The sequence below is a fragment of the Schistocerca cancellata genome, chromosome 6 (assembly GCF_023864275.1).
Source record: "Schistocerca cancellata isolate TAMUIC-IGC-003103 chromosome 6, iqSchCanc2.1, whole genome shotgun sequence".
Classification (NCBI taxonomy): domain Eukaryota; kingdom Metazoa; phylum Arthropoda; class Insecta; order Orthoptera; family Acrididae; genus Schistocerca; species Schistocerca cancellata.
Genome location: NC_064631.1, coordinates 175,290,935 through 175,314,098, shown reverse-complemented (window position 1 = coordinate 175,314,098; position 23,164 = coordinate 175,290,935). Strand labels below are relative to the sequence as shown.

General features: G+C 41.3%; 1 protein-coding gene across 1 annotated transcript in view; it reads right to left on the bottom strand.

Moving 5' to 3' along the window:
* The window catches only part of LOC126191379 (ras-related protein Rab-43), a 60,384-nt gene extending 54,118 nt beyond the window's left edge, over nucleotides 1–6,266 (bottom strand). Inside the window, exon 1 of the mRNA XM_049932231.1 lies at nucleotides 5,988–6,266. Within this exon, the coding sequence (XP_049788188.1) occupies nucleotides 5,988–6,179 (192 nt within the window). The 5' untranslated portion in view covers nucleotides 6,180–6,266. The remainder of the gene's footprint in view (nucleotides 1–5,987) is intronic.
* Nucleotides 6,267–23,164: the final 16,898 nt, after the last annotated feature.

The following is a 23,164-nucleotide window of genomic DNA, read 5'->3' as shown; positions in this document are numbered from 1 at the left end:
CAATAAAGACTTGAAAAAAATTAATCAGTGCACCTGACAATATTCAAATTGATAACCTTTTCCGTATGAGGTAGGTACCTTAACCATTATGCTATGCAACCCGTCTGACAATTGTTACTATTGGTAAACATACAAAGCATTAAGCAAAATTCTTAAACGAGGGCCCACAAGAGTGAACGGCAGCAGGGTGTGATTCCTTGAACTTTGACTTACATCACTGTATAGTTTGTTTTGAAAAGTCGATCCCACCAATGGGGACCTCCCCTTGTCAGTAATACTGGTACCCAGTTCATACCATTTCATGACTTGGAACCATTATGACATTCATATTTGAACCTTTTTCCAGGTAGCCTAGATCCCCTTCCCGCAAAAAAAAAAACAGACTCACAGTACACTGAAGATAGATACAAAAACAAAAAACTACCCACAGTAGATTCCTTTCATGTTAAGAAATGTAGAGATGAACTCAGCACATTAGTAACAATCAAGTCCAGGCAATGGGCTACCACACTGTCATCAGGAAGCACTGCAAAATTTGTACATGTGGGAACTTTTAAGACCATGACCACTGTTACCCAATTTCTTGGCCTGTAAGGCTGCTGACTAATCTTACAGGTGCAGTCTGTTATGAAGATAGATTTAGAAGATGCATATCTACAGCTGCCATTTAGGGACACTTCCAAACAACATACTGTTGTCAGTAGAGTGTGTGACCTAAATCAATATCATCAGTAACTTCCAATATGAATTAATAGTGCTCCAGAATTTTTTCTGAGATTTGTGGAACAGACAGATTACCATATCCCACACTACAAAAACTACCTAGTCGATATCACCACAGTAGCAACAAAATAATACAGCAAGGGAAATCTCAGACAGTCATTCATATCTTGCAAGAAGCTGGGCTTAAGTAGAACAGCTCTAAATATAATTTTGTTTCAAAGGTAACCCAAATACTTGAGAACATTTCCTGGACAGAAAAATAACATGGCCTATCATCACATTGCTTTAAGCTATCTGTAGTAATAATAAATCTGTAAAACTGTTGTAGCTGTTTGAACACACTTCCCCAAAACTACTGGGATGAATTTTCATGGGGTTTTTGCAGGTAACTTGAGCATAGCTCAGCACACCATATAGACTTCAGTTTATCAAAATAGATATTGTGATTTAAAGTTTTAGATAAAACTCGACCTGTCGGTCTGAACATGTTAATGTCTTTTATGTAGTTTTCACAGATAACTTTGCATAGCTTGGGACACCGTATAGGCTTTAGTTCATCAAAATTGTATGATGGAAAAAAATGCATTTTAGCTGGAAGTTTAATGTTTTTTATTTCAGTCTTTGATCACAATATGAATTCTTTAGACGATGACCGGTTTCAGTCCGTAATGACCATTCTCAATCTTCAGTTTCAGTCCGTAATGACCATTCTCAGATCTTTTTTACACCATGTCCTAAAGTGATTAGACCATAATGACATTGTGGCAGTATTGGATCACTGTCTGTATATGCAACCATGTCGCAGTTGGTGAAAGCTGGAAGTTTATCCAAACTAATATTATGAATGCGAAAGTAACTCTGTCTATTATATTTTCATGACTAACCTGCTGAACAGATTTCAATGAAATTTGGTATGGACATAGCTTGAACCCTGACAAAGAACACAGGCTAATTTTGAAAGCGTGTAACACAAGTTACTTAGTGATTTGGAGAAAATTATGTGAATTAAGGGAAAATATTTACTCTGTGAAAAAGCTATTTACTCTTTGACCTTTGGTCTTTATCATTGTTGTGAAAATGCTTTCATAGGGTTATATGTGCTATATGATATGATTGAAAGTAATGCATACAATGCTCATACAATCTTCAATACTTCTACACTATTTGTTGCTTAATGTACATGCTGTATAGCTACTTAAATAGCACGATTCATAGATGCACACTCTTGCCAATGGCAAGTATGCACTGCTCAACAGCAACACTGCACATGGCGATACAGTGCTTGTGATTTGAGACAGCTTGCAGGTGGGGGTGTGGGGAACGGGATGCACATCACAAGCTATACTTAACCTGCACAGACAGACAGGGATCTTGATGTTATTGCATGTACAGTAGCTTATTTACCTACCATCACTCTTCATCAAAAAATTACTGATACGTGAGTGCAGCCACAGGAAACCGCTAGACTGCACTAATAATAAAACTAAAACCATCATGTCTGCCTATTTGAATATGCTGATCTCCAAAAACTACTAAGGAATTTTTATGTGGTTCTCACAGGTAATTTGAACCTATCTGGGGCAATAGACAGGCTTTCTTTCATCAAAATCATTTCACAGATTAAAAAAAGATACTGTACTTTTAAAAATTTCATCTCGTTGAAGAATGTTATTTTATTCATGTCGGATCTTGTGAATGAAGTGGCCATTAGTGATTGATGGTGAATGACGCAATCAACAACAAATACTTTTTAGTACTGTATGAACAGTCCATATTTTATAATTAACTGGGGAAATATCAAGAATCACGTCCCACAGTGTTCAGTCCTGGGTCCCTTATTGTTCGTATATATTAATGACCTGCCACTCTATATTCATGAAGATGAAAAGCTAGTTCTTTCAGCTGATGATACAAGTATAGTAATCACACTCAATAAACAAGAATTATCTAAGGAAATTGTAAATAATGTCTTTCAGAAAATTATTAAGTGTTTCTCTGCAAACAGACTCTCACTAAAGTTTGAGAAAACACAGTACATACAATGCTGAACAGTAAATGGCATAACACTATTGATAAATATAGACTATGTACGGGGAAATACGGAAGCGTCCGATCCAACCCGTCGGCTTTGACCCATGACGTCACAAATATAGCGGAAATGACAATTCCAATATGGCGGATATAAAAACGTTGCATATGTATCACAAAGACGAAAACACATAGAAAAACAACACACACAAAGGTTTCACAAGAACAATCTGCTAACATTGATAGCAAACAAAGATAATAATAAACAAGTGGTACTCAAGGCCAGGCAGGGGGGGGGCGCAGCCCCCTCCTGACCCCCCCGCCAAAAAAAAACTCCCAACCTAACCTCGTATTCAGGGCTACGCTACAGATCAATGTGTAGGTCAATCAAAAGATAAGAAAAAGAAACAAATAAAAAAAAAAAAAAAAAAAAAAGAAGAAAAAAACCATATTGATTCATTAGACATAACGAGTAGCGACAAAACATATAGACCATAAAGATTGAACAATCTAATGGCAAACTGATAAAAGCCTCATAGACGACGTTAAAACAAAAAGTACAGTAAAAAGGTAAACTATATATTACAGGCCCTAAAACTCCTACTAAGGTAACGTCAATGAGGCAACATCTACAAACACGCCACACTCACAAACCAAACTCCGCGCCGTAATGACGTCACACACCACAACACCCTTACGCCACGGGTCAAAGCAGACGCGTGAGATCGGATGTTTCTGTTGACCCATGTACGGAAGTATGTAACTAAGGCAGAATATTCAAAATTTCTGGGTGTGTGCATTGATTAGAAGTTGAATTGGAAGAAATACACTGATTTGATGAAACAGAGTCAGCTACTTAAGTTTATAGTAAATTTTGGTGATAAACGTATCAGTAAATTAGTGTATTACGCCTATTTTCATTCGCTGCTTTCATATGGCCTTATATTTTATTAAGAGGAAAAGTAATAATTGCGCCACCCAAGATCACCTTGCAAGCATTTATTTAAGGAACTAGGGATGTTCACAGTACCTTTTCAATACATGTATTCACTTAAGAAATTTGTTATTAATAACCCACTCCACATATACCGGCAGTATGACCGATGATGCACTACTACTTGCTGCCACACAACAACACAGGAAAGCCATCTGACTCATTGTAGGCTGCCTCATGCCCAGAGGAAAAACTATGTTGGGAAGATGGTCAGATAAGGATTTAAACCTTTTTCCTCCCGACTGAGTACAGAATACTAACCACTACTCCACTCTTTTTCAGTAAGAGTCCTTTCACCATTGCAGCTTATTGTAACTACTATTAATCTTTTAGGTCAAATAAACATTAGCTTACTTATTCTTTTGGCATTTTTGCATGTCAGTAAAGGTGTACACCTACAGAAACTGACCCTTGAAGCTGAATGTAAAGAGCAATAGAAAAGTTGAATGGAACAAACACATTACTAAGCATCAAATTAGAATTAAGGAAAAATAAAGCAGAGGTTAGTTACAAACAATACAATAAAGAAGTATAGTTACAACAAAGTAGTAAAGTTACTTGATTCAGTACAAAATTGCAGAACACACAGTAGCATGAACAAGACACATTTGAAACTGGTTCCTAAGAGATAAGTATTAGATACTGATTACACACTGACATCAAGCGCACTGAGTGAATATAAGAAAGAAAGGGTCTGTGTCATGAAATGGAATTATTTAGCTACAAGATACAATTCCAACAGAAAGATGCTGTCATTAACATAGTGGAAGTACAAGGTTTCACAAAAGGTCAATGGTTGACATCACTAACATGAAAATACGTGGGGGAAAATCTAAACTAATGGGACCTTCAAGGGAATAGGGAATTTTGGGCCAGCATCACCATTACTAACACCTTTAAACGATACTCAAAACTTGAAACTATCATACTTGTGGAAAAATTGGAATTCTGATTAATATAATAAATGTAGCTCTGGAATGAGCAATTTATATATAAAAACATTGTCAGGACACAGTTACTGGCGAAAGTCAGTAGGGAAAAATCTCATTGCATATTTTGAATATACATACACAATTCTAGCAGACAGCACAATCTTGGCCATCATCACTCACAACAAATAAAAGATATATTGTAAACAGAACTTACAACCGACATCTACACCTGAAATACAAGACAGCTAGATGTCATCTACATAACATTAGTCACACACAGATGAATATACCCATGTCTCGTGTTGCTCACTAGATCCCATTTAACAACTTTCATGTTGTCCTCCCTCATAACAAGATTATAGGGTTGGTGGACAACGGCTGCAGGATATCACTTGCAGCGAGTTAGCTGTTGGGCATGAATTATCTGGATCTGTTTTCAAAGACATCCTCATGGCAGAGGTATTAAGACTGGAAAATCAAATGGCTCTGAGCACTACAGGACTTAACAGCTGAGGTCATCAGTCTCCTAGAACTTAGAACAGCTTAAAACTTACTAACCTAAGGACATCACACACATCCATGTCCGAGGCAGGATTCAAACCTGTGACCGAAATGGTCGCGTGGTTCCAGACTGAAGCACCTAAAACTGCTCGGCAACACAGACCGGGTGCTGCAAATTCGCCACTAAAATTAAAGTGAGCTAAAAAGTCTCAGCAACCAATCTCTATGATTGCATGGAAGCTCACAGTATGTAATATATCAGGAAAAGCCATGAGAATGGAGAGATCTGATTAGTTCGCATGTACATTAAGTTAATCAGTGTATAATTGTCAGAATGAGGTACTAAATCTACTAAGTATGCTGTGATAATAATACATGACGTTTGGCAACCAAAACTTGTTAAATTCATAAGGATAGCATACAAGGATAACATAAAAATTTTGATGAATATCATTACGCTTTACTTATTCCTGTCTAACACAATTGGAAACAAATATACAGCACAAGCAACAATCAATAATTGAAAATTTATTTAATGTAGGCCTATAACAAGCAACACATACTTCCCTATGACAGGAGTTTGAGATCCCTTGAGATGTTTTCTTTCAGCCGACTTGTGACGTTAGAAGTTACAATGCCGTATGCTTTCAAACGTAATATAACACTTGAACGGATGTCTTTCATGAATTATTATCAATTATGGCGATATTCAAAGGCAAGAACTTCATTAGTTCTAATACTGGTTATATACTAATAATGATCACTGTTTAGTCGATACACTATTCTTCCTGCAGATGTCTCACACTCACCTTCACTTTTTTTCCATCCACAATCACAGTTTTCATAGAAAAATCTACACCTATAGTACTTCCATGTCTTTCTATAAAAGTTCCAGATTTGAATCTCTGAACTACACATGTCTTTCCCGTACCACAATCACCGATCAAAACTATTTTAAACAAGAAATCGAAACTGTCATCTCCTGAATTTGTCTGCGACATTTTTTTGGTTTATGGACAAAGGCAACCTACACTTTTTTGATTTCACTCTGTAGCTACATGACACTGCAAAGATATTACGCACCATAGATATGCCATCAAAACAGATTTGCACGAACAGGCATATCTTTAACCTGTGACTCTTCATGCTTTCCCGCCGGTAACTCCTATTTGACAGCTGTGGCCAATAGTCACCATCTGACGATATAGAATATTTGTTTCGAAGTAATACTGTAGGTCAGACAAAACATGATCTGGTGGCAGGGCACACTAGAGGTGGGCCAAACGGTTATTCTGGAGTAACCGTTATCACAATTCCAGTTATTCTTTGATAACCGTTATTTTTAACGGTTATTAATAACTATCAAGTTATTTTTCGCTAGCGAATACCGAATACTCCGACGGGGCTACAGTTAAATAACGACATAGCTGCAATCAAAAATGGTTCAAATGGCTCTGAGCACTATGGGACTTAACATCTCTGGTCATCAGTCCCCTACAACTTAGAACTACTTAAGCCTAACTAGCCTAACGACAGCACACACATCCATGCCCGAGGCAGGATTCGAACCTGCGACCGTAGTGGTCACGCAGTTCCAGACTGTAGCGCCTAGAACCGCACGGTCACACTGGCCGGCTATAGTTGGAATCCATCAGTTTAGTTATCAGTATAACAGCGAGTATTGTGAAATGGCATGAATATCGTATGAATCATGTCATAACCTTAGCTAATTAACTCCGGGTACATTTTAGTTGATGTTAGAACGATTATTAGTGTTTCATATTATATGTTTGTGGCGTCTTCTGTCATCGTCCAGTGCCGTGACATGCGCGGGTGTTTGGAAGTACAGTGCTGCGAAGCTTTCCCGCTGGACGCCAGAGACGCTATACAAAAGCAACATTTGTTCTGTGTTTTATTCTTTGATTGTTGAGTTGAGTTCCACGTTCTACTCTGTGGCGGAAGTTTGAATCCAAGTGTGTTAGATACGGAATAATTTACCGTACTGAACTTTTCTCACGCATTTGCACGAGTTATCGGTTGCAGTGTAATATTGTCCGTTCCGACCGCAGGATTGCTTAAATAAATTATTCCAAGCTGAGACAAGCCTACTTCTCTTATTCAGCCTACAAGACACGCAGATGTTAAACCGTCGATCGCGGTAATTCAAACCGGTACCGACAAGGTGGTGACCCCGACGTGATTTCCTGCGTGCACGCTGAGTTTACGAGAAGTCCTTGCAAGAAATTAAGATGGAGAATCCACCAGAGCCGACAAATAATTCTGTGGCGTGTCTAGCGGTGCGCCTACCACCCATCTGGCCGCACAATCCATCCCTGTGGTTTGCGCAAGTCGTAGCAAATTTTTCCTACGCGGGTAACACGGTCGACGCCACGAAATTCGCGCTGGTGATCAGCCAACTAGATCACCAGTACGCCGCTGAGGTTCAAGACATCATAATTAGCCCGCCGGGAACGAACAGCTACGAACGATTGAAAGCAGAACTAATTCGGCGCATGTCCGCTTCGCAAGAAGAACGAATCCGGCAGGTGCTTACCCAAGAGGACATCGGCGGTAAGAAACCAGCCGGCTGAGGTGGCCGGGCGGTTCGAGGCGCTACAGTCTGGAACCGCGCGACCGCTACGGTCGCAGGTTCGAATCCTGCCTCGGGCATGGACGTGTGTGATATCCTTAGGTTAGTTAGGTTTAAGTAGTTCTAAGTTCTAGGGGACTGATGACCTCAGAAGTTAAGTCCCATAGTGCTTAGAGCCATTTGAACCATTTTTGGTAAGAAACCGTCACAGTATATACAGGGTGTTTCAAAAATGACCGGTTTATTTGAAACGGCAATAAAAACTAAACGAGCAGCGATAGAAATACACCGTTTGTTGCAATATGCTTGGGACAACAGTACATTTTCAGGCGGACAAACTTTCGAAATTACAGTAGTTACAATTTTCAACAACAGATGGCGCTGCAAGTGATGTGAAAGATATAGAAGACAACGCAGTCTGTGGGTGCGCCATTCTGTACGTCGTCTTTCTGCTGTAAGCGTGTGCTGTTCACAACGTGCAAGTGTGCTGTAGACAACATGGTTTATTCCTTAGAACAGAGGATTTTTCTGGTGTTGGAATTCCACCGCCTAGAACACAGTGTTGTTGCAACAAGACAAAGTTTTCAACGGGGGTTTAATGTAACCAAAGGACCGAAAAGCGATACAATAAAGGATCCGTTTGAAAAATTTCAACGGACTGGGAACGTGACGGAAGAACGTGCTGGAAAGGTAGGGCGACCGTGTACGGCAACCACAGAGGGCAATGCGCAGCTAGTGCAGCAGGTGATCCAACAGCGGCCTCGGGTTTCCGTTCGCCATGTTGCAGCTGCGGTCCAAATGACGCCAACGTCCACATATCGTGTCATGCGCCAGAGTTTACACCTCTATCCGTACAAAATTCAATCGCGGCAACCCCTCAGCGCCGCTACCATTGCTGCACGAGAGACATTCGCTAACGATATAGTGCACAGGACTGATGACGGCGATATGCATGTGGGCAGCATTTGGTTTACTGACGAAGCTTATTTTTACCTGGACGGCTTTGTCAATAAACAGAACTGGCGCATATGGGGAACCGAAAAGCCCCATGTTGCAGTCCCATCGTCCCTGCATCCTCAAAAAGCACTGGTCTGGGCCGCCATTTCTTCCAAAGGAATCATTGGCCCATTTTTCAGATCCGAAACGATTACTGCATCACGCTATCTGGACATTCTTCGTGAATTTGTGGCGGTACAAACTGCCTTAGACGACACTGCGAACACCTCGTGGTTTATGCAAGATGGTGCCCGGGCACATCGCACGGCCGACGTCTTTAATTTCCTGAATGAATATTTCGATGATCGTGTGATTGCTTTGGGCTATCCGAAACATACAGGAGGCGGCGTGGATTGGCCTCCCTATTCGCCAGACATGAACCCCTGTGACTTCTTTCTGTGGGGACACTTGAAAGACCAGGTGTACCGCCAGAATCCAGAAACAATTGAACAGCTGAAGCAGTACATCTCATCTGCATGTGAAGCCATTCCGCCAGACACGTTGTCAAAGGTTTCGGTTAATTTCATTCAGAGACTACGCCATACTATTGCTACGCACGGTGGATATGTGGAAAATATCGTACTATAGAGTTTCCCAAACCGCAGCGCCATCTGTTGTTGAAAATTGTAACTACTGTAATTTCGAAAGTTTGTCCGCCTGAAAATGTACTGTTGTCCCAAGCATATTGCAACAAACGGTGTATTTCTATCGCTGCTCGTTTAGTTTTTATTGCCGTTTCAAATATACCGGTCATTTTTGAAACACCCTGTATGTAATCTGCGGAGTAAAGTAGACGCAGGTACAGTCCCGGACACCTTGCTGCGCACAATCTGGAGCAGCCGGTTACCACCACCAGTGAAAGCAATCGTGGTGTCACAGACTGACGCGTCTTTAGATGCAGTGGCCGATTTAGCCGATAAGATCCAAGAGGCAATGACTCCGTCAATAGCTAGCTCCGCCACCGCGGCGTGCGCCTGCCCGGCGACAACTGTCTCGCGCGCTGATTATGATGTTCTCGTCAACAAAGTGAAGCGGCAAATCAGCGAGCTGTTACACTGCCGCGACACGGACAACAGGAGCCGACATCGATTCCGTCGTCGCTCACGCAGCCGATCATCGACAGCCTCGAATACGACAGTTGCCATCGCAAGTTTGGCGAGCATGCACGTAAGTGTACGACGCCCTGTGCCTGCCTAAACGGCAGCGGCGATCGGAAGTGAGCGCCTCCTCCGGTTGCTGTCCGACATCCAGGCGCCTCTTTGTAAGTGACCGACGTTCGACCTATCAATACTTACAAGGGAACCTCCCCATCGCACCCCCCTCAGATTTAGTTATAAGTTGGCACAGTGGATAGGCCTTGAAAAACTAAACACAGATCAATCGAGAAAACAGGAAGAAGTTGTGTGGAGCTATGAAAAAATAAGCAAAATATACAAACTGAGTAGTCCATGTGCAAGATAGGCAACATCAAGGATAGTGTGAGCTCAGGAGCGTCGTGGTCCCGTGGTTAGCGTGAGCAGCTGTGGAATGAGAGGTCCTTTGTTCAAGTCTTTCCTCGGGTGAAAAGTTTACTTTCTTTATTTTCGCAGTTATGATCTGTCCGTTCGTTCATTGACATCACTGTTCACTGTAATAAGTTTAGTATCTGTTTTTTGCGACCGCACCGCAAAACCGTTCGATTAGTAGACGAAAGGATGTACCTCTCCAATGGGAACCGAAAACATTTGATCGCAAGGTCATAGGTCAACCGATTCCTCAACAGGAAAACACTTCTGATATATTCTATACGACACTGGTGACGGCATGTGGGTCACATGACAGGAATATGTTGTCGACCCACCTAACTTGTAGACTTGGCGAATGAGTAAAAAGATTTTTCTACCTTGCCCGATTTAGGTTTTCTTGTGGATGTGATAATCACTCCCAAAAAAGTGATGAAAACATAAGCGTTTGTCACATAAACTGAAAATTAAATGTTAAACTTTTCACCCGAGGGAAGGCTTGAACCAAGGACCTCTCGGTCTGCAGCTGCTCACGCTAACCACAGGACCACAGCACTGCTGAGCTTGCTCTTTCCTTGTTGTTGCCTATCTTGCACATGGATTACTCAGTTTGTATATTTTGCTTATATTTTCATAGTTCCACACAACTTCTTCCTGTTTTCTCGATTGATCTGTGTTCAGTTTTTCAAGGCCTATCCACTGTGCCAACTTATAACTAAATCTGAGGGGGGTGCCATGGGGAGGTTCCCTTGTTAGTAGACACTGGTTCCGATTTGTCAATCTTCCTTCGAACCATGCTACGTCAGAAGCGACCGTCTACGCCCATATGCCTCACAGCTGCTAATAACTCCCGGATTACGACGTATGGCACGATGCGCTTGGAACTCGACCTCGGGTTGCGGCGCGCTTTCGCGTGGGACTTCACCGTCGCGGACGTCGATAAGGAACTCTCGCCTGGTCGACAACACCACCGGCCTGACAATTTCCGGATTCCATCGAGATGCCGCTGTCCATATTGCCAAGGTAATTCAGGTAGTGGGTGGCGAGTCCGCGGAGCTGCAGCGAGGATTTCCAGCCGTGATGCGACCTCCCGGAGCACCTAAGGAGGTAAGACATGATACCGTCCATTATATTGAGACTACTGATGGACCCCCTACCTCTTGTAGGCCGCGACGTTTAGCCCCAGATCGCTTCAAAATAGCAAAGGCAGAATTTGAATGTATGTTGCACGAAGGTGTAATCCCGCCTTCCAACAGCCCTTGGTCCTCACCATTACTTCTCGTGCCAAAGAAGGAGGGTGCATTGAGACCGTGCGGCGATTATAGAGCCCTGAACGCCCGGACAATACCCGATCGTTATCCCGTACCCTTGTTGCGCGATTACAATTACGCATTGAGTGGTTCAGTAGTGTTCACTGTGTTAGACTGTGCAAAGGCCTACGCACAGATACCTGTAGCCGTACGTGACATTCCAAAGACAGCCATCATCACTCCTTTTGGCTTATTCGAGAGCATGTTCATGACTTTTGGACTGAGGAATGCCGCACAGACATGGCAACGCTTCATATATTACAGGGTTTACCTTTTGCGTTTGATTACCTGGACGACATTTTGGTTTTTTCATCGTCGCCTGAGGAACATCGACACCATCTAATCGAAGTGTTCAAGCGATTGGAACACTACGGAATCGTGCTCAATACCTCAACATGTGTCTGGTCAGCCTGAAGTAGACTTTCTCGGACATAGAATTTCTGCCGCCGGATCGCTACCACTACCTGAGAAGGTGGAAGCCATTTCGCGCATTCCGAGATGCACTACAGCCAAGCGTTTCCTCGGGATGTTAAATTTTTACCGCCGTCATTTGCCACACTCTGCTGAGCTACAGGAACCTTTAGTCGCTGCGCTAACTGGTCCGAAAGCCAAGGGTAACGCGCCCATAACTTGGACTCACAAAATGACTGTCACATTTGAAGCGGCCAAGAAAAGCATCGCCAACGCAGCCCTGCTGGCACATCCAGATCCTACCGCCACGTTAGCACTGGTAGTCGGCGCTAGCCAGACCGCAGTCGGCGCTGTGTTGCAACAACAATGTAGCGCCACGTGGCAGCCACTCGCATTTTTTTCACGCAAGTTGACAACCTCACAAATACTTTGGAGCGCATACGAAAGAGAGCTTCTGGCCATTTACGAATCTGTCAGGTACTTCAGACTGCAACTAGAAGCACGTGACTTTGTTATCTTTATGGATCACAAGCCACTAACATATGCATTCCGTCAGAACAACATGAACTGTTCCCCCCAGACAACACAACCAGCTCATGTTTATTTCTCAGTTTACCATTGATATACGACTGCTACGGTCGCAGGTTCGAATCCTGCCTCGGGCATGGATGTGTGTGATGTCCTTAGGTTAGTTAGGTTTAAGTAGTTCTAAGTTCTAGGGGACTGATGACCACAGCTGTTAAGTCCCATAGTGCTCAGAGCCATTTGAACCATTGATATACGTCATGTGTCTGGGATCGACAATGTAGTGGCCGATTGTTTGTCCAGAGTCAGCAGCATCGCCAGTACGATCGATTATGCCAACCTCACTACGGCACACCAAGCTGATGCGGAATTACAAGCGATTCTGTCAATCGGTGAATCAGTGCTGGACCTGCAGCTGGTAGACGTTCCTGGAAGCGACGTAAAGCTATATTCTGACATGTCCACATTGAAGCCGAGACCCTCCCTACCTCTGCAATTTCGGAAGGACGCTTTCCATTGCTGCACAACTTATGTCACCCAGGAATACGAGCTACAACGCGCTAAGTTGCAACGCGTTACGTGTGGCCTGGAATGCAAACGGACTGCCGTGAATGAGTGAGATGCTGCTTGAAATGCCAGCGTAGCAAGATAAATCCAATCACGACAACACGATTCACGCATGTCCACCTTGACATTGTTGGCCCACTGTCATCATCCGATGGTCACCGTTACGTAGTTACAATGATTGATCGATACACTTGATGGCCAGAAGCTGCACCAGTGGACAATACTACGGCAGAAACTGTCGCACTCACCTTCATCACGTTTTGGTTGCCCGCTGCACATTACGACAGACAGGAGACGTCAATTCGAGTCCGATTTGTTTTGAGAGTTGACAAAATTTTGTGGCACACCCACCACCACGCACCTCAAGATACGGACGACATGTTAATTTTCCAGCACGCTATTTGGAATGATGCTCCGCTTCCACCATGGGGGCTGATGTGGCGTCTTCTGCCATCGTCCAGTGCCGTGACATGTGCGGGTGTTTGGAAGTACAGTGCTGCGAAACTTTCCCGTTGGACGCCAGAGACTCAATACGCAAGCAACATTTGTTCTGTGTTTTATCCTTTGATTGCTGAGTTGAGTTCCACGTTCTACTCCGTGGCGGAAGCATGAATCCAAGTGTGTTAGATACGGAATAATTTACCGTACTAAACTTTTCTCACGCATTCGCACGAGTTATCGGTTGCAGTGTAATATTGTCTGTTCCGACCGCAGGACTGCATAAATAAATTATTCCATCAAGCTGAGACAAGCCTACTTTTCTTATTCAGCCTACAAGCACATGCAGATGTTAAACCGTCGATCGCGGTAATTCAAACCGGTACCGACATGTTTATAGCTTATCGGCCCTATTAGAAATATTATCTTCGCAGCCGCAACAGAAAGTACGCGGAACTTCGCCACAGCACTGTTTAAGTATAATGTTAACAACGTGCGTTTTTAAGTGTGAAGTAATATTTAAACTGAATACTGTAGGTTAAATTCGAAGCTTAATTTCTTGTGCTGCTCACTTAATAGAATAAGTGTACAGCCTTGTAATACAACAAAAAATATACGTAATGTGACAGATTCGTTTACTCCTGTCCTGTAAAAGATAGTCCTATTGGGGAAAGTGTGAGTACGCTAATCCAAGTTGTATGCGAGATTTTGAAACTGCTCGATTTCTCCAGCTACAGCATATTTATAACATATGAAGACATGCAGATCGAAAAGGTTGACAGTGTTAAATTTATGGGACTACAACTCGATAATAAATTCAGTTGGGAACGGCATACCACAGAATTGATGAAGCGCCTAAACAAGTCTGTATTTACAGTGAGAATGATGTAAGATGTAGGAGACATAAATATAGAAAAGCTTACATATTTTCACTCTATTATTTCATAAGGGAGCATATTCTGTGGTAACTCATCAAACGCAGCAAAAGTTTTTCGCATGTAAAAGCGTGTAATAAAAATCGTTTGTGGTATAAATTCAAGAACATCATTAGGAACCTGTTCAAGGAATTTTGTATTCTAACCACTGCTTCCTAGTATATTTATTCCTTAATGAAATTTGTTACAAGTATTTTCAACCAATAGCTCAATACATATTATCAGTACTAGAAATAGGAACAGCACTCTACATAAATACCTAAAAAAAAACGTACCTTGGTCCAAAAGGGGTCCAATATTCAGGAACAAGCATTTTCAATAAACTGTCAGCAAGTCAGCAACCACTAAAAATTTGGTTTCAGATAAGGCACGGTTTACAGTGTGTTTGAAAGACTTTTTGATACAGAAGTGTCTGATTCCACCCGTCTGCTTTAGCCCAGGACGTCATCAATATGCCGGAAATGGTTATTTTAAGTGTGTCTAAGACGTCACTACATACACATGGCAACAAACACGAAGATACATATAAATAATACAATAACATCTCCCACCAAAAATACAGTCAAACCAACGGTACAACTGCGGGAAGTTGGGGGTTTTAGGGTGAGGACAAGCTAGTAAAAAAAAACGCACCATGATCCCAAAACACAAAATGAAGAACAAAAAGAAAAAAACGAAATAGTATACAGTTCCTATCAACAGATGGCGCGCAGTCTCACAGTTATTCCCATGGCCTATAGAACGCCTTCCAAATGGTCTATCCCTCTCCTTCGTTCGTAGCTAGATCTCCGATGAGTTGACGGGAGAGTGTAGTACGATCTTCGGTCAACAGATGGCGCGGGGCACTGTTGACAGTAGACAGTTACTGAAATAACTGCCTGTATCACAGGAACGGTTATCGCAGTAGCCGTTACTTCTCAGTAACCGGTTATTTCTATTAGTTACGTTATTTTTTGCTACCGCTATGGCAGACCCAAGAGCCAAAAGTCACGTCACGGCACGTCACGTTAACGTCAACGTCAGGGGGTATTTACACTGGACGTTACATCACATCACATCACGTCAGTTCGCTTAGCCTAAACGTGCTTTATTTGTATGTATATCACGAGAAGTGCTGTGGCTACGCTCCTTTCAAAGTTATAATTTGGCTTTCTCGAAGACACCTATAGGTGTAATTACTTACTGAACACAGTCGCCGTTGCGTATAAGGTGTTACCTTTTATCTGTAAATGACTGGTTTCGAACTACTACAGAGATCATCATCATATCTAAATTTCTTCTAGGTAGGAGGAATCCGTGACTTGGAGGGAAAATAAAAAAAAACAAAAAAAAGTTAAATCCATAGACGTCTCTGTTGTCAAGGTATCACCGTGATTGTGGCAGCCATTCTAGCAGATGAAGGGAAGCAGTGCTTTTCATTCATTGCAAATTTGGAAATTATTTCTGTCTTTTCTTCTTTGAAACTGACAACCTGCCCACTTTAAACGGTACTCATTTACGTAGCACCATGTAGTAAGCAAAGTATTTAAGAAGCTACCACAGCGCTAAATAAGTATGCTGGATGTGTGAAGTGTGTTCCAATTTGTTCGAAAAATTACAACTATTGCCGTATTTTCTTCCTTTGAAAGTGACAGCCTGTCAGTTCCATACAAGCTATTTACTTTGTGGTATGTGTTACAAAAAGTACTTAAGGAGAAGCTCGCCTACTACTAAAGAAATGTGGTTGTTGTCTGAAATGTGTTCTGATTTGCGCACATAATTACGATTCACTGCCAGGAAAGTAAACTTCTTCCTTTGCAATTTAAAAGTAACTGAAGCAACTAGGAAAAAACACCAACGGAAATATGCCTGCACTAGTGCCAGAATATATTTCGTCTGCACATGTGCTTAATTTGAAGACATTCTTGGTTGGAAAAAAGTCTCCTAAGATAATTAGCTTGTACATTTTTTTATACGTTATAGCAGCTGAGAGTGAGACTAAAGATGGGTTCACAAACGCAACAGAAGTGTCTCCATAGATAATGGGATTCTGTAGTTGGTATGAAGCTGCATATGTGAACTTAGAGCAATTAAAGAGTCGCAACTTCTGCCATGCTACAGAAAGTTCAACTTCGTTATACCACTCCCTACCACCACAGCACCCTGGTGATGTTTCGAAACACAAACATTGTGTCACAGTTATTGTGGAGTAATTGCTGTCGCACTCCATTCGATTTGAGTATGTATACATTTTTTACTGAAAAGAGTGAAAACAGTCATTGGCAGGCACATGTTTGCAGCTTCTGGAACTACAACAGCAAACTATGTTTGATTTTCTGCAGCAGCGTGCGTGTGTGTGGGCAATACCTGCCAAGCAATGACGTGTCCCACAATCTTAAAAGTTTTTTGGATGAATGAATAAATAAACCTAATATGTGGAATCAAAAAAGCGAGTCGTATAAACTTCTGATTTGCGAGTTCAAGCATTGTATAAATTGACAAACTGCCTATTGGCTTCTGTCTCGGGTTCTTCGGCCGACGTTCATCTAAAGATTTTTCTGACGTTTCGCCAGCACGAGTGGCTGGCATTGTCAAAGCTTCACCCTCCATTGCCGGTGGTGAACTGGAGGCGAGCTCGCGGCCGCAGACTATATGTACCTGGCGCGCCAACGTCCGAGGTCTTCTCCGCGGTCATTTCCGGTGCGGTTCTCCTCTTGCTACCTGCGACGGTCGTTCGCTGCAGTACGGGAAGCCAGGATCCGTTTACCTTAAGGCTTTCCCCTTTCTTGTTGAAATTGTTCGCGTGTTTTTGGATTTCTACAGCTTCTCTGAACAAACGCGTGTGATAGTGCTTCTCTACAGCCAGAACTGTAGAGCTACTGGCTGTAGAGAAGCACTATCACACGCGCTTGTTCAGAGAAGCTGTAGAAATCCAAAAACACGCGGACAGTTTCAACAAGAAAGAGGAAAGACTTAAGGTAAACGGATCCTGGCTTCCCGTACTGCAGCGAACGACCGTCGCAGGTAGCAAGAGGAGAACTGCACCGGAAATGACCGCGGAGAAGCCCTCGGACGTTGGCGCGCCAGGTACATATAGTCTGCGGCCGCGAGCTCGCCTCCAGTTCACCACCGGCAATGGAGGGTGAAGCTTTGACAATGCCAGCCACTCGTGCTGGCGAAACGTCAGAAAAATCTTTAGATGAACGTCGGCCGAAGAACCCGAGACAGAAGCCAATAGGCAGTTTGTCAACAAGTGGCCACGAAAGTCTTAACAATTTTGTATTGTATAAATTGTGTATTATATGCCGCCAACAGGTCCCGAGTGTGATGTGGCAGCTGTTAAACTGAAAATTACTTATTCAAAATGCCTGTGTCAACGAAAGCAATAAGATTCTAAAATCTTGGAAGAGTGATGTGTCTGCAGATGGTACTTACATGCCAGCTGTTGGTTACTTTGCCACTGTAGACAGCATTTTTTTCTTCATGTGTTATTTCTTTTATAAATGTGTTTGTGGCCCCTGATTTATCCCTGTGCGAAATCTATTTTTGGATTCAACATTTGGGCTTCGTCTTCCTTGTATTTAATTCTTGTCACAGCTCTAATGTCAAGCCTGCTCTATAACATCCATAGCCGCCCATATGATTTCAATTGACACCATATTGGGAGCTGTGCTATTATATAGAATTTGTGACGTCCTGTGCGAGTGGTAGGTCAACGTGCCACTACTGAAAGACACATGCTGTGGCGTAACATTAATTGCATGTGTGAGAACTGCATAAGTCACCTTTCAATTCTTTCTCAGATGTGTCAATCTTTTTTATTTATTTTTTTGTTCTGACGATGAGTGGTAGTTTGTTTTTACCAGATAATCAATATGTTTTGAATATTCTGTCACATTCCCGTGTTTCATACTTCATTTCACAACTGCTGACAATGACAAGCCACAGAAGCTGCCAGAAACGCGAAGATGTATTATAAAATTGTTGCAGATGGCAAGACGCGAACCAAAATTACCACATCTGCAAGTCCACCTCCTGAGCTATCACTGCTGTCGTTACCGACTACAGCACAGTGGTAATATACGTCCTGTAAGTTTGTGCTGTGTCACACGCCTACTGAAACCTTTAAACGTCAGTAACTCATTATTTTACATTTAATTTCAGTAAATTGTATCTTTTTGGGAGATCCTCAACCTGCTAATGATTTGAAACAGCATTTATTTACAGGACACAAGTTATAAGTTGATTATAGTATAAAACACCAACTCGAGCTTGACGAAATTCAAGCCTCATCCAGGTGCTTTACTCAAAGTATTTCTACGAAAGGAGCGCAGCCACAGTACCTCTCATAACATATATGTAAATAAAGACACATTTAGCCCAATACTTAACGATGAAAGTGATGGTATTAGACGTCATGTGTTATACAAAAAGGCCGGAGTGTAGTATTGGGACTGAAGAGCTAATAATGATAAAGTTTGTTTATAGTCAGAGGAAACTTCATAACTGATATTCTGGATCAATTTTGTATGCTGAATTTCTGAGAAGTGGAAGAACATTTCGAAACAAAAAATTGGAAATCATTTCCCAATGCAACTTTCACAGCAGTTGACAGCTCTGTTTTACAAAACATGGTCTGCACACAAATAACAGGGGTAAAGATGTAACATGCCCCAAAATAATAAAAAAGCTGTTCTATCAGTGTATACCTGCATCTATCATATTGCATTATAATCTGGAGAAGTACAACACATATGCACATTCATAGGTTAGTGAAGCTTCAAAAGAAGATTGTTAGATGCATTGTCCCAAGACAATCGTGCAGAAATGAATGTAGAACTTAATATCATTACTGTCCCTTTACTAAATATATTTGCTACAATTACGCACTTGAAAGAAAATAGTAGTGCACCATCAAATACAGACATACACGACTACAATATGAGCAATAGGGACAATTATTATCCATATACACGACTACAATATGAGCAATAGGGACAATTATTATCCATATAGGAAGCCTCCTATGTTAACCAAAAAAGATGGCTTAGCTGTTGAGCGCATTTGTACAATAAATCGTCACACACAAGAAAAAGCATTGAAAAGGCATCAGATTTCAGAACTAATTTAAGAGATTATTTAGCCTCTTTACCTCTATATAGCCTAAGAGAATATCTAGAAGCTACTGTTTCATAGAGAGGATCTCCTTCAAAACAAGGACATCATAAAATGCCTGTATCCCAGGAAGCATATATATACAACTACGTATTTTCTCGTCAGGTAAGAGTGATCCAGCTGCTGCTTGATCTTTTTTTATTCTTCTGGTTTCCATGGACAGACATGGTGATGTAGAGTGAGGCTGTCAGAGTGTAAGTTAATAAAGAATAGTGGTTTTTATCACAGAAGTGAAATGGTGAAAGTGTAAAACTTTGAAAATATGAAGATGAGTATGTGAATTTCGCGTGGACATCGAATTGTTATTATTCATATTTTTATCTCATTCAGCTCATGTTAATGAAATCTTGCTTTAGTGTTTGGTATTCATCTAAGGATGAAAATTTAATTAAATTAGATGTGTTTTCGTTATGTTATATGTAAAAAATGTAATTGAAATTTTGTATATCCTGACTACATTTATGGAAATTATGTACAGAAGGATTAATGAACAAATAAAGTAAACAACAACTCTGTTCCATAGCCAACAATGGCAGATAGAGAAGGTGCAACCATACGTGTGCAGGTAGTGGAAGAACCTACAGAATTATTACCACAAACTTTAACTGCAGCAACAGTGATTATGGAATCTCGAAAAGCAACCATCAAACCTACAATAACTGACCACCTGCCTTCATCAGCAGCATTTTCAGAAACTGCATCAGATGTTGACCTGACACAGTAGTTCAGTAATCCAAAACCTTTCATGAATGTTGGTTCCTCCAAAATCATTACCAATTCACCACTTGATGTGCAACCACTGTCATCAGTAGCATCAGAGCCAAGCAGAAGAAGCACAAAACTCAGGAAACACACAATTTTGCAACATTTTTCATATCCAGCCTCCATTTCAGGACTAACCTGCTACCTCTAATTGCAATTTAAAACATAACAGCATCATAAGGTCTAAGTGATTAGGAAATGACAAATTTTGTACATTTCACCAGAATATAATGGATCCCACAAACAAACTGGACCAACTGTCTGAATGAACATTGCCCACATATTATTAATAGTGACTGACCCAGCCATGATCATGATTGTGATTTTTATTGGTCCCATAAATCACCCTTCATACTGTTGTGTACTTGTAATATACAACACGCCATTGTGCTTACAATCTAGACAATATATACATGTAAAAGCTTATACATTAAATACATATAGTAACTTGCACAGCATATATATAATGTTAAGTAATTCACAGTAAATTACAATACATAATGACTGAAAGTACCAGAGTTAAAAAAATGCAATTTTGTGACATAATATTATCTTATATTGTATATGAGTGCTTACTTTCTAACACTAATTCCGAATGCTAGCTTCTCTGAGTGTGGAACATAAAATTTATCACTCACAGTATGAACTTCTCCTCACTGCTCATGTACTCAGCCACACAATAGAATTCTTTGCCTATTAGAAACCTTTTTAGGGTTGCAGGGAACATCTCTGTTTTAAGGTTTTTTAAGTCTCTTGGCAATGCTTGTATAACCTAGTACTGGAGTACTTAGGTACTTTTTCGAAAAACTGAAGTCTATGTGACATGCACCTCAATTCATTGACCTTCAGCCCGTACACTGGTCTTTTGGACCGGGACAACCACCCCCCCCTTCTCCCCCCTCCACTTCTACCCTTCTCAGGAGCCTCAAGGCAGTTGCAGAGGGAGGTGAGGTAAGTCTCATGTTTGTTATGCATCTGTCTATAATTCTGTAGTTAACGAATTCCTCTCTCTCTCTCTCTCTCTACTCCCAATCGAAGAGACTGAGGTGCACATCGAATTTTCTTTTTTTTTTCCTGGTCCAAAAGACGCCATGTACCGTCAAGTTGTGTGTTTTGCCTTTCAAAGTTGACTGCAAGTCTACAAAATTGGGAAAAATCTGTGTATGGATCCACATATCAAGTGTGTGTGTGTGTGTGTGTGTGTGTGTGTGTGTGTGCGTGTGTGTAGTGTTTGTTTGTTTGTTTGTGTGTGTGTGTGTGTGTGTGTGTGTGTGTGTGTGTGTGTGTGCATTTGTTTGTTTGTGTGTGTGTGTGTGTGTGTGAGTTTGTGTGTGTTTGTGTGTGTGTGTGTGTGTGGTGTGCACAGGCAATGTTCCATTACTCAAAGTTGTCAAAAATTGTCCACATTCTGTTTTTTCCCTTACATACAACAAAAATGGCACAAAAACCTTGTACCAGTGGAAAAAAAACAGATTCCACACTGGCAATCTGAATTTCTAAGAAATGTTGGACAGAATTTTGTTTGCAGATGATTCATAAACTGGTCAGGGAAATTATGCATCAGCATCAGATGAAGGAGATGGTGCTAGTAGGGAAGTAGAAGAAGACAATTTACTTGCTGATTTCAACGATGATGTAGATGATGATGTTGATTATTAGTCACCATCAGAGGACGAATATGATGCTAACATTGACACGCCCGCAACAAGACCATACTGAAGAAGAAATCGCAAAAGCGGCTGAATGAAACGTTTCCTTGCGCATCCTGAAACTTACTTAGTTGCAGACGGTCTTGAATGGCACTTGGAATGTCGTAGTAACAAAGTGCGAACAGTAAGAGGTAATATTCTGGCCACTATTCCAGACGTGAAAGGCCCTGTCTTTGCACTAGGGGATAAACCTACAACCAAACAACTTTCGGACTTGTAAATTGAAAAAGTGTATACTGATGAAATAGTGTTATGGACTAACAGGAAACTGGATTCTGCTCATGAAATAATAAATAATAGAACTGTGATGAACGAATTTACAAGGTGAAGTACTGAGGTACCAATTTTGATGAAATAAATGGCTATATTTCACTTCTTTGACTCGATTTACAAAGCATCTGTTGTTGTTGTGGCCTTCAGTCCAGAGACTGGTTTCATGCAGCTCTCCATGATACTCTATCCTGTGCAAGCTTCTTCAGCTCCAAGTACCTACTGCAAACCACATCCTTTTCAATCTGCTTAGTGTATTCATCTCTTGGTCTCCCTCTACGATTTTTACACTCCACACTGCCCTCCAATGCTAAATTTGTGATCCCTTGATGCCTCAGAAGATGTCCTACCAACCGGTCCCTTCTTCTTGTCAAGTTGTGCCGCAAACTCCTCTTCTCCCCAATTCTATTCAATACCTCCTCATTAGTTATGTGATCTAACCATCTAACCTTCAGCATTCTTCTGTAGCACCAAATTTCGAAAGCTTCTATTCTCTTCTTGTCTAAACTATTTATCGTCCATGTTTCACTTCCATACACAGCTACATTCCGTACAAATACTGTCAGAAAAGATTTCCTTACATTTAAATCTATACTCGATGTTAACAAATCTCTCTTCTTCAGAAATGCTATTGCCAGTGCCATTCTACATTTTATATCCTCTCTACTTCGACCATCATCAGTTATTTTGCTTCTCAAATAGCAAAACTCATTTACTACTTTAAGTGTCTCATTTTCTAATCTAAATCCCTCAGTATCACCTGATTTCATTCGACTACATTCCATTATCCTTGTTTTGCTTTTGTTGATGTTCATCT